This window comes from Grampus griseus (assembly GCF_964374135.1).
Source record: "Grampus griseus genome assembly, chromosome: 6".
Lineage (NCBI taxonomy): Eukaryota > Metazoa > Chordata > Mammalia > Artiodactyla > Delphinidae > Grampus > Grampus griseus.
In genome coordinates this window covers 33949514-33965235 of record NC_139000.1, presented here as the reverse complement: position 1 = coordinate 33965235, position 15722 = coordinate 33949514, and the positions used below count along the sequence as shown (strand labels likewise).

The 15722-nt window shown below is 39.2% G+C and overlaps 1 protein-coding gene across 4 annotated transcripts in view; it reads left to right on the top strand.

The window, feature by feature from the left end:
* Positions 1–196: 196 nt before the first annotated feature.
* Positions 197–15722, top strand: part of NCBP1 (nuclear cap binding protein subunit 1) — a 46358-nt gene continuing 30832 nt past the window's right edge. The window contains exons 1-4 of one of the 4 annotated variants that reach the window (XM_082656239.1): positions 197–468; positions 7520–7608; positions 8530–8630; positions 10480–10636. In XM_082656239.1, coding sequence (XP_082512365.1) covers positions 435–468; positions 7520–7608; positions 8530–8630; positions 10480–10636 — 381 coding nt within the window. In that variant the 5' untranslated portion in view covers positions 197–434. Of the gene's footprint in view, positions 469–959; positions 996–7519; positions 7609–8529; positions 8660–10479; positions 10637–15722 lie in introns of those variants that run through there. The other 3 variants (XM_082656240.1, XM_082656241.1, XM_082656242.1) reach the window with 3 other exon arrangements.

Below are 15722 nucleotides of genomic sequence, written 5' to 3'. Positions count from 1 at the left end.
GCGTGGGAGGGTCTGAAGTGGAGGCGGGGACTAGAGCGTCCTTCCTAGACCATTGGCCGCCTGGCGTGGCTCGCGGCCGACGGGCTCGGGCTCGCTGAAAAGGCGGTGCTCTCCGCGTGGCCCCGGAAGGACTTCGAGGGAAGGCGGGCGAAGGAAGCAGGCGAGAGGCGGAGGTAGCCCGAGAGGGCGGTTGCGTGCGGAGCAGACGCCCGCGGCCTGGTGAGCTTCCAGACGCCGGCCCTCCCGGATCCAAGCCCGCAGAGCCACCAGGCCACCTCTCCCTCTTGTGCTTCCGGGAGCCGTCGCGAGCGAGTGCGCCTGCGCGACGGCCACTCCGCGCGCCTCACCGCTGTCCTCGCGCCGGCCGGCTGCCCAAAGATTCCTGCCGAGCTTCCCGCCCGGCGTTTCGGCTCGGCGGCGCACCGGCGTGCGGCATGTCACGGCGACGGCACAGCGACGAGAACGATGGTGAGTGCCCTGGGCTCGGCCGCCGAGGCCGCGCCCAGGAGGGGTCGAGCTTTGGCTTCTTTGGTCTTCGGGTCTCGAGCGAAGGGATGGAAAGCCCTTCCCTCCGGGAGCGTTCGGGGAGCCGCGGAGAGAAGAGGGTGGTACAGCGAGAGTGTGGCCGGGCGACTTCTGAAAAGCCCCTGCTTCTCCCCACCCCGCCTCCTTCAGTCGTCGGCCGAGGAGCGGCCTGGTGGACCCCTGGTCTCTAAGGACTCTTCAAGATTTGGCCCTTAGCACCGCCGAGCAGGGAAGTACACCTGTGTCTTTGCCGCCGCCTCTTAGGGATAGTGACAGGGACCCACTCATCCCCGTGTCTCGTTTTGACCCTCAAACTGCACCTAAAAAGGGCTCTCAGAAGACGAGAGACCTGATGAATCGCAATCTGAGCTCTCTCCTGTACCGGTCATCCGTCGTTTTGCCTTTTTTCAAGCGGCAAGGAAAGAAATCGGTTTCTTATCCACACCCAAGAGGTCTCTAAAAAAAAAGATGTACGTAGGTTGTTGTGTTAGATTTTGAACTGGCCGTAAGCATATTTCTCTCGTGTAAGAAAAAGTGCCGGAAGACTGGAGAGCTCGTAGAGATTTAGATCTAAATTCTCATCTCCATTTGCATGGTTGCGCTCATGGGGATCATGGAGTTGCCATCATAAAAACCAAGAATAATTTTGCTAGTTAAAAATAGAAAAGGTGCTTACATTACAAAAATCAGTCAAGCACACACATCCAAAAAAAGAAAAACTAACAGTAATTCTGTTATTAATATTGTAGGGTATTGTTCTTTGAAAAGAGTGTAGTGTAGTGGTTAAGAGGCCAGACTTTGGAATCAGAGGGCTTAAGTTCAAAGCTGGACCCTGCCATTTACTTTGTGATCTTGCCCAGGTTATATCACCTCTTTAAACCTTAGTCTGTAATATAGAAGTAATGATACATACCTCTCGGTTTTGTGAGGATTAAATGAGGTAACACATGTGACTAATTGCTCATGATGGTGTGTATTTTATCACCTGTTAATGCTTAAGAGGTGATAAACATTAGCAGATGTCGACAATGTAAGAAAAAGTACAGAAGAGAACATTTGAATTAATTTTCTCCACTAACATTTTTCTCTCCTTGAATGTTGGGGCACTTTGGGGCAGGAGCAGAATCCCACTAATTTAGTTTTAACAGTGAAATATCAGATTTCTGCTAGGGCATGGCTTGAGAGGATATTCTAGTTCAGCCTTCTCATCTGACACTTAAGGGTCTAAAATTTTAGTGTAATTAACATGGAGACACGATTAGCAGTGCCCAGGCACCAGTGAAAGCAAGTCCAAGGTTCTTGTCACTACACAGGTATTACTACGCTGCATGCTTTGATTTTTTTTTTTTTTTAAACACAGGAGGCTTCTTTGTATAATGTACATACAGGGCACAGAAAATAGTTTTCAGGTGCTTTGCCTTTGATTAATTAAAAACTTAATCACCTAGAAGTCATCACTTGGGGTTTGAAGAAGTTGAGACTTTTAAAGTTCTTCCCATTTTCTTTGCTCTTCTCATGCTCTCTCTACTCTTCTTCTTCTCTCTTCTAGGGCATCCCTAAAGGGAGAGAAAATGTTTCCAAGGGGCAGCCTGGAGAATTGGATGTGAATATGTAGAAAAACAACTTTGGCTTTGGTTATTGGGATGCTGGCATAACTTTCTTAGGAGTTAGCTTCTGGCAGCTAAATCACTGTCCATTCGGATCTTGCTGCAGGAACCTCAGAATAAATATGTAAAGACAAAACAAAATAAGGAGTTAATTAACCAGAGTTTACTATGAATAATATAGTAGTCGAGGGGCAGTTTATAGTCCCTCTTAGATACTACACCAAGTCTGGAACTTTTGTAAATTGCAGAAGTTTGGGTAATGAACAGCTAGGGTTTATCCTAAACGGTGATCTGAGTCAAATATTTTAGATACTTTTCTTTTGGTTAAGCATCTAATTTTTTTAAAAATCAGAAATATTGGAAGCTTAAATACTGCAGAAAGCTATTTTAAAATAGGCTGAATTATTATTGTTGTATTAATAGATGCATCTGAGCATTTCTGGATTATTGTCAGCTCTTATCAGTCACTGACTGCCATGGCTTGTCATATGGCTTGACTAGATATAATAATTTATTCAACAAATATTTAACAGTGCCAGGCACAGTTCTAACTACTGACAGTACAGCAGTGGACAATATAAAGATTCCCTTTTACAGGCAGACAACAATCAAGTAAATATAGTGTATCATATGGTGTTAAGTGCTATGGAGAAAAAGAAAACTGGATAAAGAAAGTAGAGGCTGCTGTCGGGGAGGAGTTGCCATTTTGTATTGGTTGGTCAGGGAAGGCCTCACTGAGAATCGCATCTGATCAAAGACCTGCAGGAGGTGAGGGGGCAAACCAGATGGCAGTGTGGGGGAAATGCAGTAGTCTAAGCAAATGGAGCCTGAAGTGCAAAGGCTTTAAGGCTAGAGTATTCCTATCATCCTGAAACAACAAGGAGGCCAGTGTTGCTGTAGCAGAGTGAGTGAGGGGGAGAGTTGTAGGAGATAAGATCGGAAGGGTAGCAGAGGATCAGCTCACAGAGGGCAATTTTAAAATTGTATCTCTGTGCTGAGACTAGAGTGTCCTTGATCCAAGGAGATAAGTTCCGGAAGCTATACCAATGAAGTTCACCTAGAGATGGATTTATAGACAAGGAAAGGAAAGTCCTAAATGGAAATTAATGTGTATGGATACTGGTCCAGTGCTAAATCTAATTCATTTCTTAGACTCTTTTTAAGAATGTCTCTGAAGCTTTTCAGTTATTTTGGATATGCATACAATAGATGTTCAATATATTGCTTTGTTCTTTTAAGAAAGTTTTTAGATTGTCCATAATCTTGGCCAAAACCCCATATTAGTCCCTTTTAAGCTACTTAGAATTAGGTCCTTACCTTTTAGGTGGTGACTGTTCTTTTACCTAACTATAGAAAATAAAACAAATAGAAGGGGCTTCCCTGGTGGCGCAGTGGTTGGGAATCCGCCTACCAATGCAGGGGACACAGGTTCATGCCTCCATACGGGAAGATCCCACATGCCGCGGAGCGGCTGGGCCTGTGAGCCATGGCCGCTGAGCCTGCGCGTGCGTCCGGAGCCTGTGCTCCGCAACGGGAGAGGCCACAACAGTGGGAGGCCCGCGTACCACAAAAAAACAAACAAACAAAACAAAACAAAAAACGAATAGAAGTGAAGGGATTTGTAATTCTGACAAAAAGTATAGTTTGTTTCAGAAGTGATGGTTACTTCTTTAAATCTGCAGGATCGAGGTGCTTTACTTTTCCCCTTTCCCTTGTTGTTTTTGTTACTTTCTCTTTAACAGAGTTTTTTTTTTTTTTTTAAATCACTTTAGTCTTTATTATTTATTTATTTATTTTCTTTTGCGGTACGCGGGCCTCTCACTCTTGTGGCCTCTCCCGTTGCGGAGCACAGGCCTATGGCTTACAGGCCCAGCCACTCCGCAGCATGTGGGATCTTCCCGGACGGGGCACGAACCCGTGTCCCCTGCATCGGCAGGCAGACTCTCAACCACTGCGCCACCAGGGAAGCCCCAGAGTTGGTTTTTGTTTCCACTTTGTGGGTCTAAAATTTTTTATAGTACATATAATTCTAAATAAGGATATAAGATGTGTAGTACAGTGTATCCATATAGAATAAGGATCACCTTACAGGCAAAAAATTATTTGGTGTATTAAGATTCTTTCTGATGGCTTTTTTGTTGCGTTTTTGTTTGGCTGCATTGGATCTTAGTTGCTGAGCATGGGCTTTTTCTAGCTGCGGTGCGCGGGCTTCTCTCTTTGCAAAGCACAGGCTCTAGGCGCACAGGCTTCAGTAGTTGTGGCACAAGGGCTCAGTAGTTGTGGCTCGCAGGGTCTAGAGTGCAGGCTCAGTAATTGTGGCACACGGGCTTAGTTGCAATCTTCCCAGATCAGGGATCGAACCCGTGTCCCCTACATTGGCAGGTGGATTCTTAACCACTGTGCCACCAGGGAAGTCCCTTTCTGATGGGTTTTAATAGACACTTGCTTCTCTCTTCTAGCCAAGGGTGTCAGAACGAAGTGCTAATGTGTAGCTTTAATTTACATTGTAAAACTTCTACTTAGTTAACATGTTAATATAAAATCTGTTGTTGTTTTGGGAGCTACCTTAGATATGCTTTCTTGAGGGTAGGTGAAAAACATTCAGCTCATTCCCAAAATTTTATTCTTCTTTAAAGTGCTTTATTCTACTTCCCCATGCTCTTGCCCACATTCTCTTGAGTTCAGTATCCTGTTACTGTGCATGAGTTCACATTGTGTCTGTACCTCCCCCTCCCATCCCTCTTTATATTCTCTCCAATATCAGGTGAGTGTGGGGCATCTCTTACTTCTTAATACTTTCTGCCTCTTCTCATTCTCCAAGCATAGTAGAAGTGAGAAGAAGAAGAGAAAAGAGTTACACTTCAGAGATAGGACTGTATACTGTATTTTCTAGTTTTTCTTCAGAAATCCTACCTTCTCTCCCCACAGCAGTATTTTCTTCTTTTCATTCTTACAAGAGGGCCTAGGAGGGTTGCTTTAAAGACTGGGGTATAATTCTAAACTGATTTGAGAACAAGCCAGCTGGATGGTTAATTTAGAGAGGGTGTGGAGGTGGGATGTGGGATAAAGGGTTTTGGCATAGTAGATGGGCCAGAAAGAAAGGAACAATGGTTAAAGTTTAAAAAAAAAAAACCTGCTCTCATTCAGCTAGTTTTTTAGCATCTGCATTCTCCCAGCCTTACCAGAATCTGGTTCTGAAGAACATTTAGTATATTCTGCTTTCTAGAACAGAGTTTCTCAACATCAGCACTGTTGCCATTTTGGGCTGTATTATTCTTTGTTGTTGGGAGTTGTCCTGTGCAATGTGGTATGTTTAGTAGAATCTCTGGCCCCTGCCCACTGGATGACAGAGTTGTGACAACTAAAAATGTCTCCAGAGATTGCCAAGTGGCTCTTGGGGGACAAAAATCCAACCCAGTTGAGAACCACTGCTTTTGGAGAAGGCTATTTTAATGTCCTGGCTGATAGCTTATATAAACATCGCATCAAATATATCATTTTTTTCAATGAATGAATCCTGGAAATAGAAGTCCTTTGTGTCGAACTTGGCTCTTGGGGTGGTGGAACCTTTATAGAGATCCTGTGACTTCAGTTTAATGTATATTTGAGAATCAAGGTCACTGATCCCACAATACCACACATGTCCACAACTTTACACGGATACATATCTCCAGGAATACATCACAGCTGTCATGCTGCATGTGTATTATATTTTTTATGGCATTATCCCTTCAAAACTATCCCTTCAAAATTCAGTGGTTATTTAAACCAGTTCCTAATGATAACTAAGGGGCTGGGGGGGGGGGTCAAAGCACACAGTGCTTTGCCCTGTGGCCTTTTATAATACTTTATTTGGCCCTATCTAGAAAGTAATAGATCGGTTTTATTCACCTTGAGTTCAGGTGGTAAGTACCGGAAGATCATTTCAGACATTGGAAAAATTTTTAACACCTCAAGCTTAGAATAGCCAAGTGCTGTGTTTTATGAAAATCATTGTATTTTTCAAGCCAAATGTTCCAGTGGCAAGTAAGTAATTATGAACTCTGTAAAAATGGTTCAGTTCCTTTGGCTGTACAAGTCTGGAGAAGATTAAAAATATAACTTGCTACTGAGTAATCCTATATCTGCAGATTTTCATTATTAATACAGATCTCCAACACAGTTACAAATTATTGCTTCCTTGTTCACATGCCATCCTAATAATCTAATTGGTGGAAGTTAAAAATTGAATTATACTGGGAGACTAGCCAACATTGTGTGCAGCAACAGCATCATGTTCAATATTTAACACCTTATTTGAAATTTTTTCAGCTTTATGTTAGTCCACAAAAGGATATAAGGTGGGTATGTTGAGGTTTTAAACAAAATATTGGTAGTAAGAGATCACTAACAGCAAGACTGAAAATACACAGTCCAGTGCTTAAGGATGATTTGTAGCACAGCTTCATTCAAATTGAATTCTTTAGCGACCAAAATGACAGAGAGAAGACTGCTAATGATTTCAGAATGGTAGTTTTTATTTGTTTGCACAACTCTGAATGACACCGTTTTTGAACATAATAGGATCACTAAAGTACGGAACCAAGAGCTGGTTAAAGCAGGAAACCATAAAACATACACCTTTTCCCCACTGATTGTTTGATATAGTACTCAGGACTTTTCTTTGAGTATGTCTGCTGATTGTAATTCTCATTGTTTGGGATGAACTAGACCCTAGTGCTGCAAGGTCTGTAGAAGCGAAACCGTTAGTTGAAGAGTTAAGAGCTCAGACATTTGTAAAAACTAGTGAGGAATCCTAATGTTTTATGCTCCCTTTCCCATCTTTTGAAGTTTTCCTCTTCATACCTTTCTTTTTTAAAAACTTTTTTCCCCCCTAATCAAGTCTTTCCACAGCACTCAACTTGGTTTTTACACCCATATTTCATCAGTTTACATAATTTTCATTATTAAAATAATGAGTACTACTGGCACTGACAGTTTTCAGGAACAAGTGACTAAGGATGAATAAACAACTCAAGTTCAAAGAATGGGAGTAGCCATACATGAGTGTTACAGGGAGTCTTCTAACTGCTAGTGGTTAGCATGTTATGGGCACCTTTGCTGCCTATCCATAGAAATGGACAGGGCTGCTGCATTGCGTTGCTCCATGGGGGCACTATAATCACAAAATTTAACATAAATAATGCTTCCTGGAGTTATTATGGTGCCACTGGGTATGGAGACAGTTGGTTGATCTAGCCTTGTCTGAGAAGTGGAGGGTCAGTTAAGCACTTCTGTGTGTAAATAGTAGGGCTTCTGGTACAAAAGTGATTATAGCATTAAAAAAGTTAACGTTTTTGATAACAGATTCATCGTGTAATGTTCACTTTTTTACATTGTTGAAACAGGGGGACAGCCTCACAAAAGAAGAAAGACCTCTGATGCAAATGAAACTGAAGATCATTTGGAATCTTTAATATGCAAAGTAGGAGAAAAGGTATGATCAAAATAGGCAGAGACTGTGATGGGCTTAGGGTTGTAGTTAACTGTGCTTGATTAGTTTCTGCATCTGCAAGCTCGATGATCTAAGTTGTGGGCAAAGTTTGTATTGCCATATATCTATATCCCAAAGTAAATGCATATTAAAAGCCTTGGAATGCAGAGAGTTAAATGTTATTAGTAATTTTCATAGAATATGAGTCTTAGAAGGGACCTTAGGGAATAGTCCACTCAATTTAAAAATGAAGACCAGGGGCTTCCCTGGTGGCACAGTGGTTGGGAATCTGCCTGCCAATGCAGGGGACATGGGTTCGAGCCCTGGTCTGGGAAGATCCCACATGCCGTGGAGCAGCTGGGCCCGTGTGCCACAGCTACTTAGCCTGCCCTCTGGAGCCCGTGAGCCACAACTACTGAAGCCCGCGCACCTAGAGCCCATGCTCCGCAACAGGAGAGGCCACCATAATGAGAAGCCCGCACACCACGGCGAGGAGTAGTCCCCGCTGGCCATAACTAGAGGAAGCCTGTGCGCAGCAATGAAGACCCAATGCAGCCAAAAATAAATAAAATAAATAAATAAATTAAAAAAAATTTTTTTTAATGTATTAAAAAAAAATGGAGACCGAGGAAGTTCTGGATAGGTGAGGTAATTTGCCCAGTCATACAGTTAAGTGAATTAGTTAGAGAAGTAGAATAGAGCCCAGAATGTCCTTCCATTTCTAATACTTGTTTTGCTGTCTTAGATTGCTTTTTTAATTTTATTTGTTCTCTTTTCATGGTTTTCTAAGGAATAGTAACAACCTGAATTTATTTATACTAAACTGTCAGTGCCTTATATGTAACTTTTTTATCGTCACCTAGAAAATTTTAATGCACTAATTGCTGAGTACTTGACAAATATTTAATATGCTGTCCTCTACAGAGTGCCTGCTCTTTGGAGAGCAACCTAGAAGGCTTGGCTGGCGTTTTGGAAGCTGATCTTCCTAACTATAAGAGCAAGATCTTAAGGCTTCTTTGTACAGTGTATGTATACAAAAGATTTATGAATCCAGGTGATAATGTATTATCTACTCTTAAATGCTTGTGAATGTTCAGAAGATGTGTTTATGTTTCATATGTCATCTGCTTTCATTCTGTGGGGAATTTGTCAAATGAAATGACCTTTTGCCCTTTGGCGAACTCTTAGCGATAAATAGAATGAAAATTGAGCATTTTCTTTGTTTCGTTTCTTGTATCCTTAGAATCATTTGAGTTGACTACTTTTAAGTGAGAAAGTAGACAACTTCACATTCAGCGATTTTCTTTTAAGCACGTACAATTAAATATATATAATAGGGTTTAATTTATACTTTTAATCAGTAGTATCAAACATATTTGAGAACCAGTCATTCGAGTAACAATAGCCCTTCTTAGAAGGCTGAAGATACTTTTGAAGCTATGACATATAATAGGCATAATCTTTCTCTGAATTAGGTTAGCTAGAACGAGTATCAGCATTTAATTTGTAAGGACATTAGAATGGGAAAAGTCTTACATGAAATCATGAAACAGTCTCTCCCAACAGTGGAATTAGCAATCCAGACTTCCTCATCACTCAGGTGGACATTGGTCACTCTAAACTGTATGCTTTGCAAAGGAGTATCTATGACTTCTGGATAAAGGAGTCTTCATTATAAAGGTGCCTTAAAATGTTATTTCAGTTATTTTAAAATAATGGGTTTTTTAAATTGCTTACAGCTCAGTTTTGAAATTTAAAAATGTACACACAAATTGAAACTATCAGTGGATTTTACTTTAACATCTCATAAAGTACAAATAATTTCAGATACAATTTTTTTAAGGAATCTAGTTAATATTCAGGAAGACATGTCCTTAGACTAAGAAACTTAATACTAAGAAAAGTTATTTGGCTATAGTTATCCGTAGATTCCTTCTGTTCTGAAAGCATTTATTAGAATAGAGTAGATTTATGCTTAAACTCTGATGGAAGCCATGACTTTGAAGCAGGGGAGGGTTGAGGAGGAATGGTTACTATCAATGCAGTTATTTTTTTTAAACCTAAATTGTCCCTAACACTCTTTGCTAGGAACCTTGGGAAAATGCAAAAAGTATAAGAGAATCTGAACAGTCAGGAGTTCCCATTTGCTTTTCTTTTTTGAGCTGATTTCTAAAGGCTGCCTAAATTAGGGATCAACATTTGCTTTTTTCAAAGATTTATTACTATAATCCTCTTCTCTGCTTTTCAAATAACTTTAATGAAAATTAACACACTTGAGTAAGCAAACTGGATGTAAAGATATCTTACTCTATCAGAGTACCATGTTAAAAATTCAACAATTTAACTGATAGGAACTGGTTTTAGTTCTGAATTTTTTCAAAGCAACTAGAATAGTGTTTCTCAAAGTGAAATTCTGATCCCGTGACATTTGGTTGGCTAAGTTTAGAAATGTTGATTGCTCCATCTCCCCCTTAATGATTCTGCATTAAAGAACCTTGTTTCACTCAGCAATTGCCAGATATTTTACCATGGAAACCATTTTCTGTAGACCTGCTATTCAATTCCACTAAGCACATTGGAAGAAAAACTGGTCTAGTGTCAGTTATATCTATTTTAGTTTGATTTCACAATTAGAGTGTTTTACTTTCTTAACTCTTGGATTAACTAATTAGAATTAAAATGAAAAAATTGAGGGAGCCATGTCTGCAACTCTTCTCAATATTTTTGCCTTTTCTGACATTGTTTTAAAAACATAGCTAAATGTCATGCTTTTCTAAAGTTAGTAAAACAATTTAAAATTTTTTATAGTATAAAATTCAGCAACTTAATGCTGTTGTTTTGGGATCTTCTTATTGTGCTGGGTTCTCAAATCAGTGCACGTCTGTTACCTGAGAAGTTGACAATTTATACAACATTAGTTGGACTACTAAATGCCAGGAATTACAACTTCGGTGGAGAATTTGTAGAAGCCATGATTCGTCAACTTAAAGAATCGTTGAAAGCAAACAATTATAATGAAGCTGTATATTTGGTAAGTTTTTTGTTTTTTTGGCTTTTGGGGAGCTTTTTGGTATGTTATGACTTAGTGTTGGGATGAAGGGGAGAGGTGAGCTACAACCAAATAATTTATCTTTTCTCTTGAAATACAGTTCCCCACTCACCACAACAGCTGCTCTTTTGAAACCATTCTTTTTTTTTTTTTTTATCTTTATTGGAGTATAATTGCTTCACAATACCCTGTTAGTTTCTGTTGCACAACAAAGCGAATCAGCCATATGCATACACATGTCCCCATATCCCCTCCCTCTTGAGCCTCCCTCCCATCCTCCGTATCCCACCCCTCTAGGTCATCGCAAAGCGCCGAACCCATCTCCCTATGCTATGTTGCTGCTTCCCACCAGCCAACTGTTTTACATTTGGTAGTGTATATATGTCGATGCTACTCTCACTTCGCCCACCCACCCCATGTCACCAAGTCCATTCTCTGTGTCTACCTCTTTATTCCTGCCCTGCAACTAGGTTCATCACTACCTTTTTTTTTTTTTTTTTAGATTCCATATATATGCGTTAGCATACGGTATTTGTTTTTCTCTTTCTGACTTACTTCACTCTGTATGACAGACTGGGTCCATCCACCTCACTACAAATAACTCAATTTCGTTTCCTTTTATGGCTGAGTAATATTCCACTGTATATATGTGCCACATCTTCTTTATCCATTAATCTGTCAATGGACACTTAGGTTGGTTCCATGTCCTGGCTATTGTAAATAGTGCTGCAGTAAACATTGTGGTGCATGTCTCTTTCTGAATTATGGTTTTCTCAGGGTATATGCTGAGCAATGGGATTGCTGGGTCATATGGTAGATCTATTTTTAGTTTTTTAAGGAACCTCCATACTGTTTTCCATAGTGGTTGTATCAATTTACATTCCCACCAACAGTGTAGAAGGGTTCCCTTTTCACCATACCTTTTCCAGCATTTATTGTTTCTAGCTTTTTTGATAATGGCCATTCTGACTGGCGTGAGGTGATACCTCATTGTAGTTTTGATTTGCATTTCTCTAATAATTAGTGATGTTAAGCATCTTTTCATTTGCCTCTTGGCTATCTGTATGTCTTCCTTGGTGAAATGTCTATTTAGGTCTTCTGCCCAATTTTTAACCGGATTGTTTGTTTTTTTGATTGAGCTCCATGAGCTGTTTGTATATTTTGGAGATTAATCCTTTGTTTCATTTGCAAATATTTTCTCGCATTCTGAGGGTTGTCTTTTTGTCTTGTTTATGGTTTCCTTTGCTGTGCAAAAACTTTTAAGTTGATTAAATTCCATTTGTTTATTTTTGTTTTTATTTCTGTTACTCTAGGAGGTGGGTCAAAAAAGATCTTGCTGTGGTTTATGTCCGAGTGTTTTTCCTATGTTTTCCTCTAAAAGTTTTATAGTGTCTGGTCTTAACATTTAACTCTTTAATCCATTTGGAGTTTATTTTTGTGTATGGTGTTAGGTAGTGTTCTAATTTCATTCTTTTACATGTAGCTGTCCAGTTTTCCCAGCACCACTTATTGAAAAGGCTGTCTTTTCTCCATTGTATGTTCTTGCCTCCTTTGTCGTAAATTAGGTGCCCATATGTGCGTGGGTTTATCTCTGGGCATTCTGTCCTGTACCATTGATGTATATTTATGTTTCTGAGCCAGTACCATACTGTCTTGATTACTGTACCTTTGTGGTATGGTTTGAAGTCGGGGAGCCTGATTCCTGCAACTCCATTTTTCTTTCTCAAGATTGCTTTGGCTATTTGGGTCTTTTGTGTTTCCATACGAATTGTAAGATTTTTTGTTCTAATTCTGTGAAGAATACTGTTGGTAGTTTGATAGGGATTGCATTGAATCTGTAGATTGCTTTGGGTAGTATAGTCATTTTCACAATATTGATTCTTCCAAACCAAGAACATGGTATATTTCTCCATCTGTTTCTGTCATCTTTTATTTCTTTCGTCAGTGTTTTATAGTTTTGTGAGTACAAGTATTTTGCCTCCTTAGGCAGGTTTATTCCTAGGTATTTTGTTCTTTTTGTTGCAGTGGTAAACGGGAGTGTTTCCCTAATTTATCTTTTGATTTTTCATTGTTGGTGTATAGGAATGCCAAAGATTTCTGTGCATTGATTTTGTATCCTGCAACCTTACCAAATTCATTGATTAGTTTTCTGGTGGCATCTTTAGGATTTTCTATGTATAGTATCATGTCATCAGCAAACGGTGGCAGTTTTACTTCTTCTTTTCAAATTTGTATTCCTTTTATTTCTTTTTCTTCTCTGATTGTTGTGGCTAGGACTTCCAAAACTATGTTGAATAAGAGTGGCAAGAGTGGACATCCTTGTCTTGTTCCTGATCTTAGTGGAAATGCTTTCAGTTTTTCACCATTGAGTATGATGCTTGCTGTGGGTTTGTCATATATGGCCTTTTTTATGTTGAGGTAGGTTCCCTCTGTGCCCATTTTCTGGAGAGTTTTTATCATAAATGGGTGTAGAATTTTGTCAAAAGCTTTTTCTGCATCTACTGAGATGATCATATGGTTTTTATTCCTTAATTTGTTAATGTGGGTGTATCACATTGATTGATTTGCGTATATTGAAGAATCCTTGCATCCCTGGGATAAATCCCACTTGATCATGGTGATCCTTTTAATGTGCTGTTGGATTCTGTTTGCTAGTATTTTGTTCAGGATTTTTGTATCTATGTTCATCAGTGATAATTGGTCTATAATTTTCTTTTTTTGTGATCTCTTTTTCTGGTTTTGGTATCGGTGATGGTGGCTTCGTAGAATGAATTTGGGAGTGATTCTCCCTCTGCAATGTTTTGGAAGAGTTTGAGAAGGATTGGTGTTAGCTCTTCTCTAAATGTTTGATAGAATTCGCCTGTGAAGCCATCTGGTTCTGGATTTTTGTTTGTTGGAAGATTTTTAATTATGGTTTCAATTTCATTACTTGTGATAGATCTATTTATATTTTCTACTTCTTCCTGGTTCAGTCTTGGAAAATTGTACCTTTCCAAGAGTTTGTCCATTTCTTCGTGGTTGTCCATTTTATTGACATATAGTTTTTTGTAGTAGTCTCTTATAATCCTTTGTATGTCTGCAGTGTCAGTTGTGATTTCTCCTTTTTCATTTCTAATTTTATTGATTTTTGTCCTCTCCCTTTTTTTCTTGATTAGTCTGGCTAAGGGTTTATCAACTTTGTTTATCTTCTCAAAGAACCAGCTTTTAGTTACATTGATTTTGGTATTGTTTTCTTCATTTCTATTTCATTTATTTCTGCTCTGATCTTTATGATTTCTTTCCTTCTGCTGACTTTGGGTTTTCTTTGTTCTTCTTTCTCTAGTTGTTTTAAGTGTAGAGTTAGATGTTTATTTGATATTTTTCTTGTTTCTTGAGGTGAGATTGAATTGCTATAAACTTCCCTCTTAGAACTGCTTTTGCTGCATCCCATAGGTTTTGGGTTGTCATGTTTTCGTTGTCATTTGTTTCTATGTATTTTTTTATTTCTTCTTTGATTTCTTCAGTGATCTCTTGGTTATTTAGTAGACCACTGTTTAGCCTCCATGTATTTGTGTTTTTTACAGTTTTTTTTCCTGTAATTGATTTCCAGTCTCATAGTGCTGTGGTCAGAAAAGATGCTTGGTAGGATTTCAGTTTTCTTAAGTTTTCCGAGGCTTGATTTGTGAACCAAGATGTGATCTTTCCTGGAGAATGTTCCATGTGCATTTGAGAAGAAAGTGTATTCTGCCACTTTCGGGTGGAATGTTCTGTAAATATCAATTAGATTTATCTGGTCTATTGTGTCATTTAAAGCTTGTGTTTCCTTATTTTCTATTTGGATGATCTGTCCATTGGTCTAAGTGGGGTGTTTAAGTCCCCTACTATTATTGTGTTACTGTCGATTTCTCCTTTCATGGTGGTTAGCATTTGCCTTATGTATTGAGGTGCTCCTCTGTTGTGTACATAAACATTTATAATTGTTATATCATCTTCTTGGATTGATCCTTTGACCATTATGTAGTGGCCCTCCTTATCTGTTGTAGCAGTCTTTATTTTAAAGTCTATCTTATCTGATATGTGTATTGCTATTCCAGCTTTCTTTTGATTTCCATTTGCATGGAATATCTTTTTCGATCCCTTCACTTTCAGTCTGTATATGTCCCTAGGTCTGAAGTGGGTCTCTTGTAGACAGCATATATATGGGTCTTGTTTTTGTATCCATTCAGCCAGTCTGTGTCTTTTGGTTGGGATGTTTAATCCATTTGCATTCAAGTTTATTGTCGATATGTATGTTCCTATTACCATTTTCTTAATGGTTTGGGGTTTGTTTTTGTGGGTCTTTTTCTTCTCTTGTGTTTCCCGCTTAGAGAAGTTTCTTTAGCATTTGTTGTAAGGCTGGTTTGGTGGTGCTGAATTCTCTTAGCTTTTGTTTGTCTGAAAAGCTTTTGACTTCTCCATCAAATGTGAATGAGATCCTTGCTGGGTAGAGTAATCTTGGTTGTAGGTTTTTCTCTTTCATCAGTGTATCCTGCTACTCCCTTTTGGCCTGCAGAGTTTCCACTGAAAAATCAGCTGATAACCTTATGGGGATTCCTTTGTATGTTATTTTTTGTTTTTCCTTTGCTGCTCTTAATACTTTTTCTTTGAATTTAAATTTTGTTAGTGATTAATATGTGTCTTGGTGTGTTTTTCCTAGGGTTTATCCTGTATGGGACTCTCTGTGCTTCCTGGACTTGGGTGACTATTTCCTTTCCCATGTTAGGGAAGTCTTCCCCTGTAATCTCTTCAGATATTTTCTCAGACCCTTTCTTTTTCTCTTCTTCTGAGACCCCTATAATTTGAATGTTGGTGCATTTAGTGTTGTCCCAGAGGTCTCTGAGATTGTCTTCAATTCTTTTCATTCTTCTTTCTTTCTTCTGCTCCTCAGCAGTTATTTCCACTGTTTTATCTTCCAGCTTACTTATTCATTCTTCTGCCTCCGTTATTCTGTTATTGATTCCTTATAGTGTATTTTTCATTTCAGTTATTGTATTGTTCATCTCTGTTTGTTTGTTCTTTAGTTCTTCTAGATCTTTGTTAAACATTTTTT